The sequence below is a fragment of the Aotus nancymaae genome, unplaced genomic scaffold (genome assembly GCF_030222135.1).
Source record: "Aotus nancymaae isolate 86718 unplaced genomic scaffold, 86718_ANA_hifiasm-v0.15.2.pri h1tg000059l, whole genome shotgun sequence".
Classification (NCBI taxonomy): Eukaryota; Metazoa; Chordata; class Mammalia; order Primates; family Aotidae; genus Aotus; species Aotus nancymaae.
Window position 1 is genome coordinate 54,949,972 of NW_026988473.1, and position 19,779 is coordinate 54,969,750.

Genomic DNA, 19,779 nt, shown 5'->3' on the forward strand with positions numbered 1-19,779 from the left:
TATCTAAGGATCTAAAGAGGCCATAAGGAGACAAGATGGACAACTTATAGCAATCTATGCATACTATTCATTAAAGACTAATGAGAGCGTTAGTAACCTGACAGCAGGTGATATCATTGGCCAAATCAATCACCTATCTACCCACAATTTTTCTTGGTATAATACAAGATTTTTAAAATTTGACTGTAAGTAGGGAGAAACCCAAAATATTGTGACTAATTCTCTTCAACCTGTTGGGTTAGGACCTCAAAATATAAAATAGGTCAATTATAAAAAAGTAAATGAAACTGTATTTTATGTACAACTAAGTTGTGGACTAAGATTTTTACCTACTGTATTCACCAAGCATTTGGTTCATACATCTAGGATAACCTTATCATTAGTTAACATGAAATCTAGTCTACACTGAAATCCTAAACAGTAAGAATTACAGTGTATTCTTTTTAAAAAAAAATCTATCACTGAGCATAATGTTTAGAAATAGGACATTCTTATGAAATATTTACTGGATATATGTATGGATTAGTAAATGAATTTTTTAACTTTAAGAGAAAGATTGCTGCTGCAAAGAGCCACAGGTAGGCTAATGAAACCATACTGCTGTGAATAATGATAGATACTGAGGAGTTAAGGAGGCGTTTGACTCTCACTCATAAAGGGAGATGCCATTTAGCAATTTGCTACAATATTTCATTTTTTTAAATCTCCTTCAGAGTAACTGCTAGAGGTGATGGGGTTCCTTTTAAGGGTAATGAAAATGTTCTCAAATTAAATTGTGATGATGGTTTCTGCACAGTTCTGTGACTTTACTAAAAACAATTGAATCATACCCTATAAATGGGTGAATTTTATAGTATGTGAATTATATAGCAATAAAGCTGTTAAATAAAAAAGCTTTTGAGTAAAATAACACATGAACAAAAAGTTACATCAGCCCATAAAGCACATAGCCACAATAAGTCATTGCATAATGGAACAGATATAAAAGGACTGTATGAGGCAAAAGAAGTCTTCTGGGAATCTCCACACCCTGGAGACACAGTGAGTTAGCACCACCACCAGGAATTGGCCTCTCAGCTCTGTGCCTGTCTCCAATCAGGCTGGAATAAGTCTCCTTATATTTGTAAGCTCGGCCCTCCCCTGGAATCTAAAGCCTCCTTAGTCTTCTGAGTCAGCCTGAAAGGGACAGGCCGATCTACTGTATGGGCTCTGTAAGTAAAACTGTTTTGTTCCATGAAAATGCTTGACTCTAGATGAATTGGACTTTCTCACCCACAGGGAATAATTTCCTCCCAGTGTGCAGAATTCCATTAGATATTGGGATGGTGGGCTGAGGAGGATGGTAGAATTTGCAGAATTATTTATTCCCAGGAAATATGTAGAGAATGAGTATTTTGTTCTGCCAGATAAAGGTTGGATAACTTGTTGTTAGCCAAATGGTATAATCAGTGTGCTAATATATTTATCATAGTCAGGGAATCTCATTTCTATGCCCAATAACTCTTACTAAAAATGAAAAATTACCAATTTTGAACACATTGCATGCAAGCTACTGGTATTAGACACAGTGCATATCCTGCCTTATAGATGAGGAAACTGGGTCACAGAAAGTTTGTATTACTTGTAGATTTCAGTAAAACAATTGTTTTTGAGGCACGAGCTTTGGAATTAAAAAGACCTGGGTTAAAAACTCAGCTGACTTTCACTAGTTCTATGTGTGATTTCAAATGTTTCAGAACCTCAGATTCTCAATGTCTTTACCAGAAAAAAGAATTTAAGGTGAATCTAATGATACTTGTCATGTGATGCTATAGTAAGAATTAAAATAATGCTTATAAAGCACTGAGGATAATAATGTCCACAGAACAAGGGTCCAACAAATAGTAACTATTTCTATGAATAATATTTTTATCAATGTTGTAGATGGTCTCAAAACTAGTTAGTGTTTGAGCAAGAATCTGAACCTGGGTCAGTCATACACAATAGCCATACCATTGGCAATAGCATGGAGAATACTGATGACACTATATGGTCTCGTTCAGCCGATTAAGACAGCCACAGGCTGTAGCTTATAGTATTGCAATGAAAGAAGAGCATCGTTGTAATCTGAGTGGACAGGAAAATTAGCTGAGAATATAGCTTATTTCACAAGAGAGAAAATGAAGGAATATATGGATTAGGGAGGATGGATTGGAAAGATTTGAGAGTGAAGGCAGCACAAAAGAGAAGCTTGGGGGAAATTTACTGCCTCCTTCTAAGACTATCCATTAGTCCTCCTCTAGTCTTGGACATAAACAGTTAAGGTTTTTTCAATATAAGAAAAGCACAATGAAATAACACCTTCAAGTGTCCACTAGCGACAATTGCTTGAACTTCTTATATAGACCTCCTGAGGTTCTCATTTTTGATGTTTCAGAAATAGAACCAATTAAAAACTAATCTTCATAAGTAGAGGATGAGAGAGCAAGAGGAGGGTGTGTGTGTACACACGTGTGTGTGTGTGTCTGTGTGTGTGTGGTGGGTAGTAATTTTAATTCAATGCTTTGCTAGAGTTCTATGTCATCTGCTGATAAATGAAACAGGAGGGAGAGCCAGGTTTGGAGGGAGGAGAGAATGAGTTCTGTTTTTCTCATGTAGAGGTTGAAGTAACTGAGGGATGGTGGGTGGAGATGTCCCTCAGTGGTAGACACAGTATTTTATTCACCTTTTATTCACCACTTGAAGCAAGGAGCTTTGTTCTCCAAACTGCTGTCAATTGTTTTTCTAAATTACAGGTTTGATTGCTTCACTGTATTTTCATGTCTCATTACTACCTTCACGCTTAAAACCAGAAACCGTGACACAGCATTAAAGATTCTGCTAACTTTTAAAATATAGAACTCAGGAGATGCTATAATTAGATTGCAGATTTATTAGTCTTCTGGGTATAAATGATATTTAAACCCATGAGAATAACTAAGCTATCTCCAGGAGAGCATATGAAAAGCAAGAAAAGAAGAGGAACTTATTGAGAGAAAAGTAGACTCCTCTAGAATCCTACAATTTATAAGGCAGAGAACAAAACCATTGTTTGACAAACAGGAAAAAAAAACTCACAAAATAACCATTATCGAAGCTAATAAAGGAGAAAGTTTCAAGGAGGAGGAGGTAAACATCGCTGAAAGTTGAGATGAGGGAGAGAAAAACAAATCTGAGATTAAACTTTTGGACTTGGCATGTAGAAAATCACGGGTGACATCATTTGGAGGATTTTCAGAATCATTAGGGAAAGAATTCAGAATGTTACTGAAGGTGAAGGAATAATAAACAAAAGCGGATTGTTTTCCAAAGGAATTTTTATCCTTAGAAAAGATACAGCAGGAAGCTGAGAGAGAAACAGGGTTTATGTCTTGTATTCCTCACTATCAAAGCACAAGGCTAATTATGAAAACTATTCAATGTATCCTGGTTGAAAGGAATGGTTTGGAAATACCTATATAAAACTGTGGGAAGATTTTATGTTGAGTTAAGAGTAAAACTTGAGCATTGCAGACTACGAAAAAGCAACCAATTCGTAATAAACAAGATATTAAAGAGGGAAAGGAATTTTGTTGGTGTTAAATGAGAAGAGACGAAGAATGATTTATTTATTAAAAGCAAAGCTCATTCCTTCCAGTGGTGAATAAAAGGTGAATAAAATATTTAGAAATGTCTGGCTCTTGATGCTCTGCAAAAACTTAAGTTCATTCCACTTTCCATGGAATTCAAGATTTTCATGATTTGACCTCTGATGCTTTCTCTAGCTTCATTTCCCACAGCACCTAGCCTCACGTGTAACACTTCGATATACCCCTTCTCCTGTAGTTATCCAGCAAACTGGCTTATGTTATTCTTTTATTCATATCTCATGTCATAAATGACATGGCAAAAGCACACTTCTCCTGTTTTTCATCCTTGTAAACTCACATCTACCCATCAAAACTTCACACAGTTATAAATCATACACTCTGTTAAGATTCTTGGAACTAGTTCTTCTTGACACACACAGACACATTCATGTATGCACACACTCCAAGTCTGCCACTCCACATTATTATCTCTTCTGCCTTATCTATTAGATACATCCTATCCTTATACACTCTAAAACTAGTAGCATTTATCTCTTTGTCTCTGACACTGCTGATATGCACTGTGCCTAATTAAATGCCTGGCATGTAGTAGATGCTTTAAATTAGTCATTTTTTATTTTCAATAAGAGTCCCTAGACTCTTGACACAGCAAGCTCAGCTCCCTGTATATGTATCTAGTTCGGTTCAATTTGAACTGAACTAAGTGTTTATGGTTGATAGTCAGGAGCTTAAGTAGAGTTATTGGTTATGAAAAGGAATAAGGAACCCTCTGTCTCTGAGCCCAGCATGGATGTGGGAAGGATGAAGAAAGATATGGTCATAATGATGGAAAGGAGAGAAATCATTTCTTTTTTGCTAGGCCCAACACAGATCAGGTCAAACTATATACAGTACGGTTTTCTTTTATTTTGTTTATGATGTCTCGGCAAGAAGGAGGAAAAAAAACTGCCAAGAAAAATGAAAATAGGCAGTGAATAAATTGTTGAAATGAGGTAAGGGGAGCCATGTAGAAGTTAGGATGAAAGAGAAATTATTCAAATAGCAATTTAATTGTTTAAAGCGATTACGTAAAATTTCCTACCACACAATGACAAAAATTACAACTCAGGCTTTACATGGAAATTAAAAATCATGAAAGCTAGATTAATTGACATAAATGGAACCCCTCTGTACTTTCATAACCATTTTTATTATTCATCACTGTATACAAGATATTGAAGTTACTGAACGATCGTTCTGCTCTTTCTCCCTCACTGGATTAGAAACTCTCTAAGAGGGGTTGTATTTGTGTCGTCCCTTAGCTTCTGACATAACGCTGTGTAAGATGCAGATACTCAGTTAATGTCCCTGAGAGAGTAAAGCAAGATCAAGAAAAGAAATGCTACAAGTACGTTCTTGCTCAACACTTTTACACATGCCATTCTGAAAGCTGGGAAATTCTTCATCTCAACTTACGTAAAACACAGAAATCTTTCAAGCACTGCTTTTTCTGCAAAGCCTTCCCCAAATACTACAAACCTATTGAATGTTCTCTTCTATTAATTCCTTTTTAGTGTGTTTTGGTTTTTTTAATTATTTTATCTTACTTCTAGTTGACAAATAATATGGTATATATTTATGGGGTAAAATGTGATGTTGCAATACATGTATGCATTGTGGAATAATTAAATCAGGCTAATTATCATATCATTACCTCAAATATTTATTCTTTGTGGTGAGAACATTTAAAATTCTCTCTTCTCGTTTTTTAGAAATATACTATACATTAACTATAATTCTTATTTCTCTTAAGATATTTGATTGTACATTTTAGATATTTTCATTACTCCCCTGAGGACACTTTCATTACTGTAAATTTCAGAGTCTAAAGCTATGGTTTCATTATTTGGCCAAATCATGTAACCTAATGTTTCTTGTTTTTCCTCTAGTTTTCTGATAATTTCAGTTAAATCCCAGTCCCTCCTTTTTTTTTTCACTAAGACTTCTTCCAGTGATCCTTGAGGTGGCACTTTAGCAGGGTGAATGTGTGAGTCTAGAAATATTGAGGTTCCTCTCCATCCTCTCTTCTAGCAACATGAACTGTCAGCCACTCAGCACCCTTTCTTTTCCCCTGAAGAACAGTTACCCTGCAACTGGCTATCTCTCATTGATTGAGCCCTCTGCAGCCAAAGCCCAAATCTTTGTTATTCCCCAGACCCCTGTCTCCAACTCACCCATACCTATCTACCTTTCTGCAATTTTCTACTCAATGAAAAAAGAAATGTGATGTTTGCAATAAAATTATATTTTTCCCTCCAAAACAAACAGTAACATTCAATTAGGTATCTCCTAAGAAGCATATCTTAACAAAATGGAGATATTCTGTTCTGGAGAACTAGTCTTCAAGCAGACTGAAGAAAGAAATGTATTGGAACATGGCAGCACATTATATCGGGGGGGCAGTCTCTCTTCCTAAGCCTGGTAGGTGGTTTGTGTTCTAACTCACCATCTCTTCCAAATGTGACTCCAGGTGTCACATTGTAAGGGTCTCTTTAATGGTCAGATGCTGAAGCCATTTATTTGTCACTTCATATGTGTTACTTTGTATTATAATGATCTCTGTCTCCATATTTTCTGGCTTCCCAAATTGTCTGTAAGCTTCTCTGCTTTCCACACTTATGACCAATGTAATATTGCTGTTCCACAGCCCCAATGTATTTTTCTCTGGTGCCAACTATACAGAAAAAATAACCCGCTACCTCTGTAACACAATTTAAACATGCCAGAAAGAATGAAATATGACTGGCACACTTGGGGTAAAGTGTTTATTCTGAGTTCAATTATCTATGACTAGAATGGTCAGAGGACTGATCACATGATATAAACATAGCTGCCAGCAAAGGGCCCTAGAGAAGAAAGATTGTGCACTGAGGCAAATTCAGAAACAAAGCAAAGTACCCCCTACAGCAGTTGAAATCTGACATTTTTAAATCAGTTTGAATGAGCCATTTATAGTTTCATATTACATAAATACTCACTTTGGTTAGTTTTCTATACAATAAAATTATTTTAATTAGATCAATACACAAACAAATGTACCTTTTTTTGTTTCAACCTCTCATCTTGTTCTGCACTTTTAATTCAGCATGTCAATTTTACAGAATATCACCTCCACTTCCATCATTTTTCTGCTCACTGGTGTTCCTGGGCTGGAAGTCTTCCACACCTGGATCTCCATTCCCTTCTGCTTCCTCTATGTAACTGCCCTCTCAGGAAACAGCCTGATCCTCTTCATCATCATCACTCAGCCCAGCCTGCACGAACCCATGTACTATTTCCTCTCCATGCTGTCCACCACTGACCTCGGCCTGTCCATATCCACTCTGGTCACCATGCTGGGTATATTCTGGTTCAATGTGAGGGAAATCAGCTTTAATGCCTGCTTGTCCCAGATGTTCTTTATTAAATTCTTCACTGTCATGGAATCCTCAGTGCTGCTGGCCATGGCTTTCGATCGTTTTGTGGCCATCTCTAACCCCCTTAGGTATGCCATAATTTTAACTGACTCCAGAATAGTTCAAATTGGAGTGGCAAGTGTCATCAGGGGAATCCTAATGCTGACAACAATGGTAGCACTTCTTACAAGACTGTCCTACTGCCACAGCCACGTGCTCCACCACTCCTACTGCTTCCACCCTGATGTGATGAGGCTCTCGTGCACAGACACCAGGATCAACAGTGCAGTTGGGTTGACTGCCATGTTCTCCACTGTTGGTGTAGACTCCATTCTCATCCTCCTTTCTTACGTTTTGATCATTCGGACTGTCCTCAGCATTGCTTCCCCAGAAGAGAGGAAGAAAACCTTCAGCACATGTGTCTCCCACATTGTGGCTGTTGCTGTATTTTACATTCCATTGATCACCCTGTCCTTTATCCACAGGTTTGGGAAACAAGCCCCAGCCTACGTACATACTATGGTTGCTAACACCTACCTGCTGATCCCCCCTGTGATAAACCCCATCATCTACAGTGTGAAAACCAAACAGATACGTAGGGCTGTGATAAAAATTCTCCATTACAAAGAAACATAAAATTGTAGAATTCTAGCACTAGATGGACCTCTCAAGATGGTAAACTTCAGGTCACGTTATCAGTCAAAAACAAAAAACAACCAAAGATCTGGTGCCCATTGAAGCTAAGCATATAATCATTTAACATTAAAGTTGGAATGTATCTAGAACATCAGCTAGTTTGACTATTTTACAGATAAGAAGGTGAAGACAAGGAATGGAAGAGATGAACGCCTAAAATTAGTCTTAGATCTAGAATTTCTCCTTCTCACCACTGTTGGGTCAAACCGTTGTTGCCTTCTGTCCCTGCCAATAGCCTTTCTATTCTTATCTCATCTACTTCACAGCAGTTAGAATGACACATTATGGAAAGTCAATCCTTTGTGAGAAATATTTTCCAACTGTTCTAGTAATTTAAAGTATTTTCCAACTGTTCTAGTAATTTAAATTGCCGTTTATTATTTCCTCTGACAAGTCATGGTTCTAAGTGTTTTTTTTTAACTGATTTTTCTTTTTTTCTTTTTTTTAATATATATTTTATTGCATTTTAGGTTTTGGGGTACATGTGAAGAACATGCAATATTGTTGCATAGGTACATACATGGCAATGTGGTTTGCTGCCTTCCTCCCAGAATGTTCATTGCAGCACTGTTTACAATAGCAAAGACTTGGAACCAACCCTAATGCCCATCGATGATAGACTAGACAAGGAAACTGTGACACATATACACCATGGAATACTATGCAGCCATAAAAAACAATGAGTTCATGTCCTTTGTAGGGACATGGATGAACCTGGAAACCATCATTCTCAGCAAACTGACACAAGAACAGAAAATCAAACACCGCATGTTCTCACTCATAGGCGGGTGTTGAACAATGAGAACACATGGACACAGGGAGAGGAGCATTTAAGTGTTTTTTATATGTACTAACACATTCTTTATCTGAAATGTTGTAAGATAGTCACTTTTATTGTCAATAAGAAAATTGAGGCATCAAATGTACTGGTGTTACTGATGGCAGAGCACATTCATGCAGACTGACTCCAGAGCCCCCCCATACACACACTCTTAACTTTAATGCTATATTGCTACCTATAATATATAGGTATATAATTTATATTTGTAAAAATTATAAGAACTTATATATAAACATATTTATAAAGTATATGCTTATATATGTAAATCATATTTATAAATATAAATACATGTAATTTTTACCAGGAAACATAAAGAAGCAAAAAAGTTAATTTAAAAAATCACAACTCTAAACTCTAGAAATTTTCAGTCAAATTAGGAAGAAAAAGCACAAATCAAATCTTCAAATCTTACAAATATATTTCTGCCTGACGATCTTTCCTGAATAAAGCATATTGCAGCATTTCTCTCAGTCCTCCTTCAACATTCTGCCCCATCAGAAATGGAAAATGACTATAAATCAATTATGGTCATTTACTTATGAATTTTTAAATTTGTGGCATAATGGTCATGTAATGGCTTAGTCCAGAAAGATAATTAGGTCCACCCTGGGTATGTCCATTAATTACTTAAAGCATGTATTTTAAGGCCACACTAATATCACTAATTTAAGATGGGCTCTATAGTTGGTATCAGGTCAAGAAAGGAAGTAGAAGTAATCATTCATCTCTACAGGCTTACCCCCTCACTTGCTGCAGATTTCTGCCCAACTGCACCTTAGTACAGGATAGTAATAATAATAACACCTGTCCCTCAATTTCTTCCTGTATTCACTCTCAGCCTTACCTGCCATATTTTTAATTCTTAGCATTTTTATTCCCCAACATATTACATATAGGCTATTTCTTTTCTGGTTCCCTCATCATTTCCTACAGGAAATTTATTGACTATAGTACTGGCTACTTATGCAATAGGAGCCAGTACTATAAGTAAGTACTTACAGTACTGTAAGAATTATGTCAAATCCTCAGCCTGTTTGACAACAACATTTCAGTCTCAATTATTTTTAGTCTTCATCTTCATATGTTGAAATGTCCTGGGACTTTGTTCTCAGACCTTTTTGCTTTGTCGTAATCCCTTCTTTGATCATCACATCCGGTATCTCGTCTTTGAATACCATCTCTATGCTGACAAAATCCAAATTAATATTTGTAGTTCAGACTCATCCCACTCAAGTAGTGCTGTGTATCAGCAGCACTACTTGTCTCATAATCATCTTAGACTCAACGGCTAATGTATCCTAATATTCCCATCAAGAAAAAAGCATGCTCACCCACAGTCTTCCCTAACTCAGTAACTCTACTTTCCAATTTGCTGAGACAAAGCACTTAGAGTTATTCCTGATGCCTTCCCATCACTCCAATGCTACATCTAACCTATTAGTAAATCCTGGTGACCTTTTCTTCTAGATATCTCAGATATTAATGTCTAAAATCAAGTCACTTTATACCACCTCTATTGGTACCACTAGAGTGGTACCAAGCCATCATCTTGGACCTGAATTATTATAACAGCCTTCTGATGGGTCTTCCTTCATCCACATTTGCTTTACAGTCTGTTTTCCCCCACAGTGAAGTTAGACTGATTAGTTTAATACACAAGGCAGATCAAGTTCAATATACTCCAATGGCATCCTGTTTAACCCAGGAAAAATTCACAGTCACTTGAAAAGCATATAAAGATCTATAAGATCTATCTTCCCTCCATCAGCCGAATATCATCTTCTACTACTGTCAGTGATTCACTCTTTGTCACCCACACTAGCTTCCAAATATTTTCCTAAACTCATCAAGCATGCTTCAACATCAGCACTCACACTTGCTGTTCTCACTACCTGGAATGTTTGCCCTCCATAAACCCACATGACTTACCCCCTCATTTCATACAGATCCCTGCTCAAGTACACCCTTTTACGGGGCCCTCGATGTTATAAAATAACAAAATCTACAACAGGGAGCTCAATTCCTGCTTAGATTCACTATCATCTTTATCTACCTTATTTTTAATTTTTAGCATTTTTATGCCCTAGCATATTACATATATGTCACTTATTTTCTGGTTTCATTACCACAAGATAAGGTTTTTGAGGATAAAGAATTTGTTGTATTCATACTATCTCCCAGACCTAAAACTGCCACTATTTAGTAAAAATAGTAAAATGTCTTAGTGATCTGACTCTGTTTACCTCTCAAGCTTCACTGCTTCCCCTCTGTACAATGCCGCAGAGACAATGAACAATTCGCATGTTCTGAGTCCCAGGACAGAATGCCCTGTCCCTTTTAAGCCTTTACACAGCTGTTACCTCCACCTGGAGCATCTCAGTGCCTCCCTTCTCCTGACTTAGAATAGCAGGGGCTCTCCTTCAGGGACATTTCCTGACCTCTCCAGTGGGCCTGGTGCCCTTTCCCGGTGCTCCTGCAGCACCTTGTGCTTCTTTCTCAAGACAGCTCCTTCCAAACTCTCTCGTCACCACAATTCTGAGCTCACTTCTCAGGGTAGGGATAGAGTCTATTCACTGTTGTTTCCACATTTCTATCTATAGTGTCTTGTCCATTGTAACCTTTACTCTTGATTGAATTAATGAATTAATAGTGTCTTTGATGCATAAGGATTTGAATGGCACACAAGAAGACAACAAAGTTGTCATATACCAGAAAGTTCTTCGTATCTACAAATAGATTTTTATGAAGTTTCACGTTTTGGAGAATACTATGCCAAGTACTGCCCTTTGGTATAAAACGTTCACTCTTTTTCATGTGACCTAGTATAACCTGATCCTAATCTTCTGAAGCCTTACTTTCACTTTCCAATATAAAACTTGCCTTGTCTAGTGAATGAATGTAGGCAAGAGTAAAAATTAGGAGGCCACTTTAAAAAGGTGATTTATATTTTGAATAAACTGCCAGTTTATTTCTATGTATTTCTTTCCCCTTCTATTCCCTAATCTGTACCCTCACAGATCATCTTTACATATCTATAACTCACAATGAACCAAAAACTAAAATCCAGAGAAGCTACAGGCAGGTCCAAAGTGGAAAGATGGAAAAGCTCAGATGATATAGGCTTACAGACTAGATTTTTGTTTATTTGTTTCCACACACTACTACTAGAGAAGATGAGGTGTGGAGGAAGAGAACAGAGAAGCAAAAAGGGCAAATAGAGCTGAGAGAAAGAATACAGGTACTCAGAGTCCTAAAAATGGAAAGGAGAAAAAGGAACGTCAATCTCAAGGAAAACTGAGATGTTCACACAATTTCTGCAGATCCTCTTCCCCTACCTCGCCCCACAGATGCTAACCTGTGGACAGTCCTCCTGTCCAACAATCCTGGCAGCTTATAAGCTTTCATCTATGGGAAACTGGTAATGTGGACATCGAGACTGGGTGGGTTGCAGAACAAATGTCATGCTCTGACCAAGATGGACAAGCTCACAATGAGTAGGAGACTTTCCTAAAAGCCAAAGCACTAGTAGTCACATGGCCACTGTTGTAGCTACTTGAATATAGTAGTGGTGGTAAAGAGGGAAATAAGAGGAAACAGGCAAAAGATTTTTAGAAGGAAAAATAGACAAGATCAGTTGAATATTTGGAAGTGAAGGATGAGAAAATGTTGTGTATCTTAAGTTTCTGTCTTACCTGGCTAAATTCATAAGCACATCCACTCCCATCCTCCTCAAATTCACCCTTCCAACAGCTTCTAGAATAGCAATCTGAAACACATGTCTACCTATGATATCTCTGCTTAAAACCATTTATTCACCTCCCAATTCCTACAGGATGAAGTCCTTGAGTTCACAGCCTATCATCAGTTCACATCCGTTCACCTCTTCAATTTCTCTTTCTTTTTTGGTTGACTCCATGCTTCAGACAAGCCAGAACTGTTAATAATTCCTCTATAAAGAATTCTGTTTCTTTCATGATTTTCTGTCTGCTGACACCCTCTTTTTGGACTCACCCAATGACTAAATAAATGCCCCTCTCGAGTTCCCATAAAAATGTGTGACATTCACATAAAAAAGGATGAGTTCATGTCCTTTGTAGGGACATGGATGAAGCTAGAAACCATCATTCTCAGCAAACTAACACAAAAACAGAAAACCAAATACCGCATGTTCTCACTCTTAAGTGGGTGTTGAACAATGAGAACACATGGACACAGGAAGGGGAACATCACACACTGGGACCTGTTGGGGGTTGGGGGCTAGGGGAAGAATAGCATTAGGAGAAATACCTAATGTAGATGACAGGTTGATGGGTGCAGTAAACCGCCATGGCACATGTATACCTATGTTAACAAGCCTGCACACTCTGCACATGTATCTCAGAACTTAAAGTATAATAATAATAAGACAAAATAAAAAAATAAAACTGAGAAAAAATAATCTGTGGCATTCACTGCGCTTCTATACCATTTCAGGATTGTTTGCATAGGTGTCTGTGAGCACCTTGAAGGCAAGGACTTTGTCTTCTTCATCTGTCTCACCCCTAAACTCAGCACAGTGCCTGCACAAAATTAGCATTGAGGATGTGCTTATTACACAATGAATGAATCAATTAACTCCATTGCCAGATCTAGGTGACCAGTAAATACTTAATGGCTGATTGATAAGAAAGTAATTCTGTTTCTGTGTTCAGAGATCACAGTGACAATGACAAAGTAAGACTCATGTGTGAGGCACACTTAGAAAGGATGGCAGACAGAACAGGTCAGTGTTAAATATTAATAAAATATGAGGGTACCCCTGCTGGGTATGACGTAGGGGACATGTCACTGGAAGAGAGCCATCAAGCATCCTGAGGTACTGAGAATACCTTAATATCCTGGAGAAGGTAGTTGGGGTGATTTTTTTCATCTGTTTTGCTTATAACATTGTAACCCTTTGACAAACATTTGTTTAATGTGAATAAACAAAGAGTCAGAATACCTGGTCCTCCAACCAATATTATCACTAATTAACTATATGACCTAGGACAAAAAGCTGTCATCTCATCTGGGCTTTTTCTGTAATCCAGGAGCAATGAAGAGCGGCTTTTCTACATTAAGGGCTGTTTTGTCAACCAGAAGAAAGGACGGGGAAAGATATGGAGAAGTGCATGCCCCTATTTTGAATTATGGGGCTATACTTTTGTATTTTTAGAGAGGATGCAAACTCTAAAACCCAAGGACCATGCCTAGTCACACATGTTGTCTGTTGTGTCTAGAGAGTGGCTCATGAAGAAACACATTAACCCTGTGGCAGACAGTATATGCTTGGATTAGCTTGAAGGAGTGACAGCGAATTGTCGAGAGACCCATATATGTGAGTGTGGGAGTGATGGCAGAGGCAGTGGGTGCTTTGAGGTTGCTCTCTCTGGACAGGAACAGTGGGAAGCCCGTGGGAATGGCACACAAGGGGACATGGAGATGTTTTTTTTCTGTCTGCCAAGTCCCTGGGGCATCAGTTCATTTTCTCATAGCCTGTTCTCATGGGCTTTCTGAGTAGCTGAACCAGAAAGCAAAACTAGCTACAGCTGCTCTTTCTAAGTAGGACTGTATCATTTTCAGGTGAGTGCACCCTCATCTGGGGTCAGGCAGACTTAGCTCCTGCCATCCTAAGGGATCTTGAAGACCTCACATACTGATTCATGGCAGGGTAGAGAGGAGCCCTTGTGTCCCATCCACAGCTTTATAGGCTGGGAAGAAATGTCCCAGAGTCTTAGCTAACAATCAGGAAAGGCAGGTGAGAATAAACGCAACAGCCACATTCAGACCCAAAGGGAAGCTGAAATCAGGTCTAGCAGGGAGTCTACTTTAGGCAGGATGCCAGGCAACATAGGAGGGCGACGTGAAGTCTTTCAGGATAGGTATTTTGGGAGATGAGGTGATGTCCCAAAGTGCTGGACTCTAGTAAGGATGTGCAGGTACCAGCACAAGGCAGAAAATATGCTCTGCAAAGAGAGAGCTTAAGAAAGTGCCCAACTCTGGGGCCAATAAAGACTCTTGTTATCTGTCAGCACTGCATGTGGTAGCACGGGCAAAAGGCATTGAGGAAGTAAAAATACGTCACTGTGCTCCCCTTGCTTCCCTCCATGCCTGCTCTTTTCTTCACCTTGGGTCCCATTTCTCTGGGACACAGTGGTCTAGTGATCTGGCCTCTCTTCAGGACAGATTCCTTAGTTTTGTCCTATACGTTTCAGCATGATTTGTTTGAATTTCTGCATTCCCTTCTCCAAGCTGTGATGGATACAGAAATGGATGAAGAGATGCAAGATGCAAGCTATCTCGTAATAGATGAAGAGATGCAAGATGCAAGCTATCTTGTATCTCACTAATGGATGCAATCATCTGCTCCTGAAAAGGACTTTTCATGTTGTGACAGCAACTAAGAACCAAATATGGGATTTAATATTTGTCAAGGAGCTTAGCTATTTTGTCTGAGCAAGTTCTGAAGGTGGAGAAGAGCAAATAGAGGCCAGAAGTATGAGTTTTGTAACCTTTGAACCCCAAATCTGTCCTTCCTTGCTTATCCAAGATGGGGAGAATCCATTTCAAATCTCTTTGTGCTAATTTTATCATATTGTACTTTAAGACCACTGGTATCTAACCCCTCTCCATTAAGACCAAATTGAAGGACATCTCCCAGCTGCAGTAAGAACTCAGATGATGAGTGAGGAATTCTGGGGTGGGGGGTTGTTACATTGAAATAGTTTCACCTGCATAGTTTATTTCCAAGAGTTAGAGCCTCTGCTTCTTGCAGCCAAGGCTTTGGATTTTTAGAGAAAATTATCTCTAAAGATTAGGTCACCTAGGAAACCTAACAGAGAAGAAGTTTCACGAAGTCGGAGCCCAGGTGTGTGGGTGAGGGTAGGGAGTTGGGGTAAAGCAACACTGAGCTTCTAAAAAAGAAATGTCTCCCCTGAGATGAATAACTTACTGGCACAAGTTTCAGGAAAGACAAGGCTCTAAAAATATTATTGTAAAATTAATAATACTTCTCCCAAAGTAAGGACTCAACTCAAACTATCCTTGGAGGCAATTAAAATGGCCTTGTAGGAAGCTTTTTGGTGTGGAGGTACTCACCACTGTCCTGCCAGCACCTTCGTCTATGAAGAAGTCATTGGAGGGAGCCACTACTTTTGATTTTATGATCACAGATGAGTTTCCTTTAATCCTAAAGAGATTGACTTTTGGCATTATTTTTCTTGGTTTTTGTTTATTTATATTCTTTTAAGCTTTAAAAAACAATGCCATTGCTGTGCATCTTATTCCTCTGGCTGACCTCAGAATTGAGGACTGGGGATCCTGAAAGTTGAAAAGTTATCTCCTACCCTCACTGCCTTGGAAGACCCATTATTCCACTCTCTGTCTAATTTCAACTCATGTTTCAAGTCTAAACAGGAAGATTCCTCTGTGATCATGCCTGTCCCGGAAGGAAGGAAGGAGGGAAGGAAGGAAGGAAGGAGGGAGGGAGGGAGGGAGGGAGGGAGGGAAGTACAGAAAGTAACATAAGAAAGGCAGCCTTATCTGGAAGGAGCTTCCAAAAGTGTATCTCTTAACACCTATCAGGAGAAAAGGGCCACCAAAGATATAGACCAGTAGGAAGTATCTGAAGGAATTTGAGAAGGCTACATTTTGGAAAAAGCATTGCTCTCTCAGGGTTCCTTTTTAAAATTTTAAATAAACCTTGAGAGTAGTGATGCATAAATGAATTTGAGCTGTCACAGTCCCTGCTTTGGAAGAGGGCCTCAGGGCTTATGAAAGACCCTAAGTGGGGGTGGGAGGAGACAAAAGGGGTAGGATGTCAGTTTCAAGATTCCAGGGCATTCTCTGATTGTGCTCTATGTCCCTGCAGACCGCCAGTGCAACCTCACCCTCTCCAGTCACCTCTCCTCAGTTCCAGCTATGAGTCCCTGCAACTTTACACATGCCACCTTTGTGCTTATTGGTATCCCAGGACTAGAGGAATCCCATTTCTGGTTTGGCTTCCCCCTCCTTTCCATGTATGTCGTGGCAGTATTTGGAAATTGCATCGTGGTCTTCATCGTAAGAACGGAACGCAGCCTGCACACTCCAATGTACCTCTTTCTCTGCATGCTGGCAGCCATTGACCTGGCCTTATCCACATCCACCATGCCTAAGATACTTGCCCTTTTCTGGTTTGATTCCCGAGAGATTAGCTATGAGGCCTGCCTTACCCAGATGTTCTTTATTCATGCCCTCTCAGCCATTGAATCCACCATCCTACTGGCCATGGCCTTTGACCGTTATGTGGCCATCTGCCACCCACTGCGCCATGCTGCCGTGTTCAACAATACAGTAACAGCCCAGATTGGCATCGTGGCTGTGGTCCGCGGATCCCTCTTTTTTTTCCCATTGCCTCTGCTCATCAAGAGACTGGCCTTCTGCCACTCCAATGTGCTCTCACACTCCTATTGTGTGCACCAGGATGTGATGAAGTTGGCCTATGCAGACACACTGCCCAATGTGGTATACGGTCTTACTGCCATTCTGCTGGTCATGGGCGTGGATGTAATGTTCATCTCCTTATCATACTTTCTGATAATACGAACAGTGCTGCAACTGCCTTCCAAGTCAGAGCGGGCCAAGGCCTTTGGGACATGTGTGTCACACATTGGTGTGGTACTTGCCTTCTATGTGCCACTTATTGGCCTGTCGGTGGTACACCGCTTTGGAAACAGCCTTCATCCCATTGTGCGTGTTGTCATGGGTGACATCTACCTGCTGCTGCCTCCTGTCATCAATCCCATCATCTATGGTGCCAAAACCAAACATATCAGAACGCGGGTGCTGGCTATGTTCAAGATCAGCTGTGACAAGGACCTTCAGGCTGCGGGAGGCAAGTGACCCTTAACATTACACTTCCCCTTATCTTCAATGGCTTGACAAACATAATTATTTCTAACGCTAGCTTAGTTCCAGTTGCCTACAAGCACATCAGTGCTTTCCTCTGGCTGGAATAATAAACTAAAATATGATCCATCTACTTAGAAGACTATTATGTGGAATAATACATATTAATGGAGTATTATGTGATTTAAAGACACCTATAAAACCAAACATGCTTATAATGTTAAGAAAAACAATAAAGATACTTGGTTGAAACCAAGTTGAAAAATAGCACATGCCTTGGAGGAAATGTGCTCAGATTACTAATGATTTAGTGTTGTCTCTACTTTCAATTTTTTTTTATTATGGAAGTATTGGTTAACTGTCATCTACAACTTTTTAAAGAGGAAATATAATAGCTGGGCATGGTGGCATGCAACTGTAGCCCCCACTGCCCAGGAGGCTGAGGTGGGAGAATCACTTGAGTCCAGGAGTTTGAGGTTACAGTGAGCCACAGTCACACCACTACACTTCAGCCTGAGCAGCAGAGCAAGACCCTGTCTCAAAGCATAAAATGTAGTATCATATCAAATGAAATAGCGAAAATGAAGCTGACCAATTTATGGAAGCCAGGGCTTGTCACAGTCTCTACTGTTATGCATTATCTGGGAATTTATATAAGCCCTGAATAATAATGCCTATGAATGTATCATGTGCACTTACAATGTTCTGGGCACTATTATAAGTGCTTTATGGGTTTTATGTGCTCTTCCTAATTTTATGGAGTAGGTACCATTTGAGTCCCTTTATTATAATTGAGAGAAATGAAGTTTATATTAACAAGGGAACTAAGTCACACAGCTTGTGGGCACTGTGCCAAGATTTAAAATTAAATTTGATAATTGGATACAGTTACTTAACTACCATATTATATTGCTTCCTGTGTGACATCTGCCATTTATTTCCTCAGCTGTACAAATCCTCTGTTTTCTCTCTGCTATACGCTAACAGCAATGGCTCTGTACTTGTGGAGAGAGATAACCGTGCCCTAGTTGTGGACAACAAATCTAGAATACTCTTCCTGTTTTACAGCCACCTTTCATGGTCTCATTGCTTGCTTCTTTCCAGATTCAGGGAGAATGTTGTGGTATATCTGATCCTTGATCATGTCTTCATTTTTTAGTGTGCTCTGTGCCTGTCAAAAATTTTGAATGTACACCACATGCTGTTGTCTGAACTTAAGTATGAGATAAAATAAAATTTTATTTTAAATTGTGCTGAGTGTTATACCTATTGATTTTACATTTATAGAATCCTATAAATCAGAATTGGAGATGTGAGAGATTTCCTAGTCTTCTTTCTCACCAGTGCAGGAATCCTGACTGGAATCGTTCACACAGTGGTAAGGATGCTGAATGCATCTTATTTCAAAGTAGGATATTCCCACTGTACTGTAAAGTATGTCCAGTGAGCAGCTGAAATCTCAATACAATCGTTGGGCCTATATGTTCCCTCCGTAGCTTCACTAAACAGGTTTTGGGTGCAGGACTTGGGCAGATAAACCATGAGGGAGACTCTATACTGTAAGCTCTCTCTTAGGAGAAGGGTACCACAGGTACTTGACATCTACTGATAATGGGCTCTGCTAGCATTCAGATACGTGAGCATTCAACTGTGCTTCATTGTTCAGAGGCAGTAAAGTGGCTTCCAAAGTCATGCAGTTAATCAATGTGCATAGGCCAGGACTAAGGGGAGGAAACACAATGGAAGAAATGGGTGATTTCTCTGAAGAAATGAAAGTGTACCCATGCTCTGTAAAAGTGGAGATTCAGGAGTTGGGCCCCACTCTCAAATAATGAGGTCAGGTGCCTCATTTTACAAGGTTAGACTCTGTTATGTCTCTCCATACAATCTCAGTCCTCTCCTACATCCCTGTCCATTCCTTTACCTCAATTTATATCCTCCAGCCGACTTCCATATGCCTAAGAACATAGCCATGTTGACAATTTAATGAATAGTGGATTTCTTTCTCTCTCTTCTGTGAACAGCTAATCCCTTACCGTCTCCCACCATGATCCAAGTTGTTTATATACTCTTACCATCTCCCCTCCCCTTCTTCCCTCTGTCCTCAGATTTTTAACTTTAAAAAGTAGCCCAGGCTGGGCATGGTGGCTCATGCCTGTAATTCCAGCACTTTGGGAGGCTGAGGTAGGCACATCACCTGAGGTCAGTAGTTGGAGACCAGCCTGGCCAATATACGTGAAACTCCATCTCCACTAAAACTACAAAAATTAGCCAGGTGTGGTGGTGGGTGCCT

The 19,779-nt window shown here is 39.4% G+C and overlaps 2 protein-coding genes across 2 annotated transcripts; both read left to right on the forward strand.

The window, feature by feature from the left end:
• The first annotated feature begins 1,010 nt into the window (after positions 1 to 1,010).
• Positions 1,011 to 8,004, forward strand: LOC135270217 (olfactory receptor 51F2-like). Its single transcript, XM_064365575.1, has 2 exons — positions 1,011 to 1,211; positions 6,749 to 8,004. The coding sequence occupies exons 1-2, from the start codon at positions 1,203 to 1,205 to the stop codon at positions 7,676 to 7,678; spliced, it is 939 nt and encodes a 312-aa protein (XP_064221645.1). The 5' UTR covers positions 1,011 to 1,202; the 3' UTR covers positions 7,679 to 8,004.
• LOC105720346 (olfactory receptor 51E2) lies at positions 1,112 to 18,736 on the forward strand. Its single transcript, XM_012456814.2, has 2 exons — positions 1,112 to 1,211; positions 16,468 to 18,736. Exon 2 carries the CDS (start codon positions 16,518 to 16,520, stop codon positions 17,478 to 17,480), a length of 963 nt encoding a protein of 320 aa, XP_012312237.1. The 5' UTR covers positions 1,112 to 1,211; positions 16,468 to 16,517; the 3' UTR covers positions 17,481 to 18,736.
• The last annotated feature ends 1,043 nt before the right edge of the window (positions 18,737 to 19,779 follow it).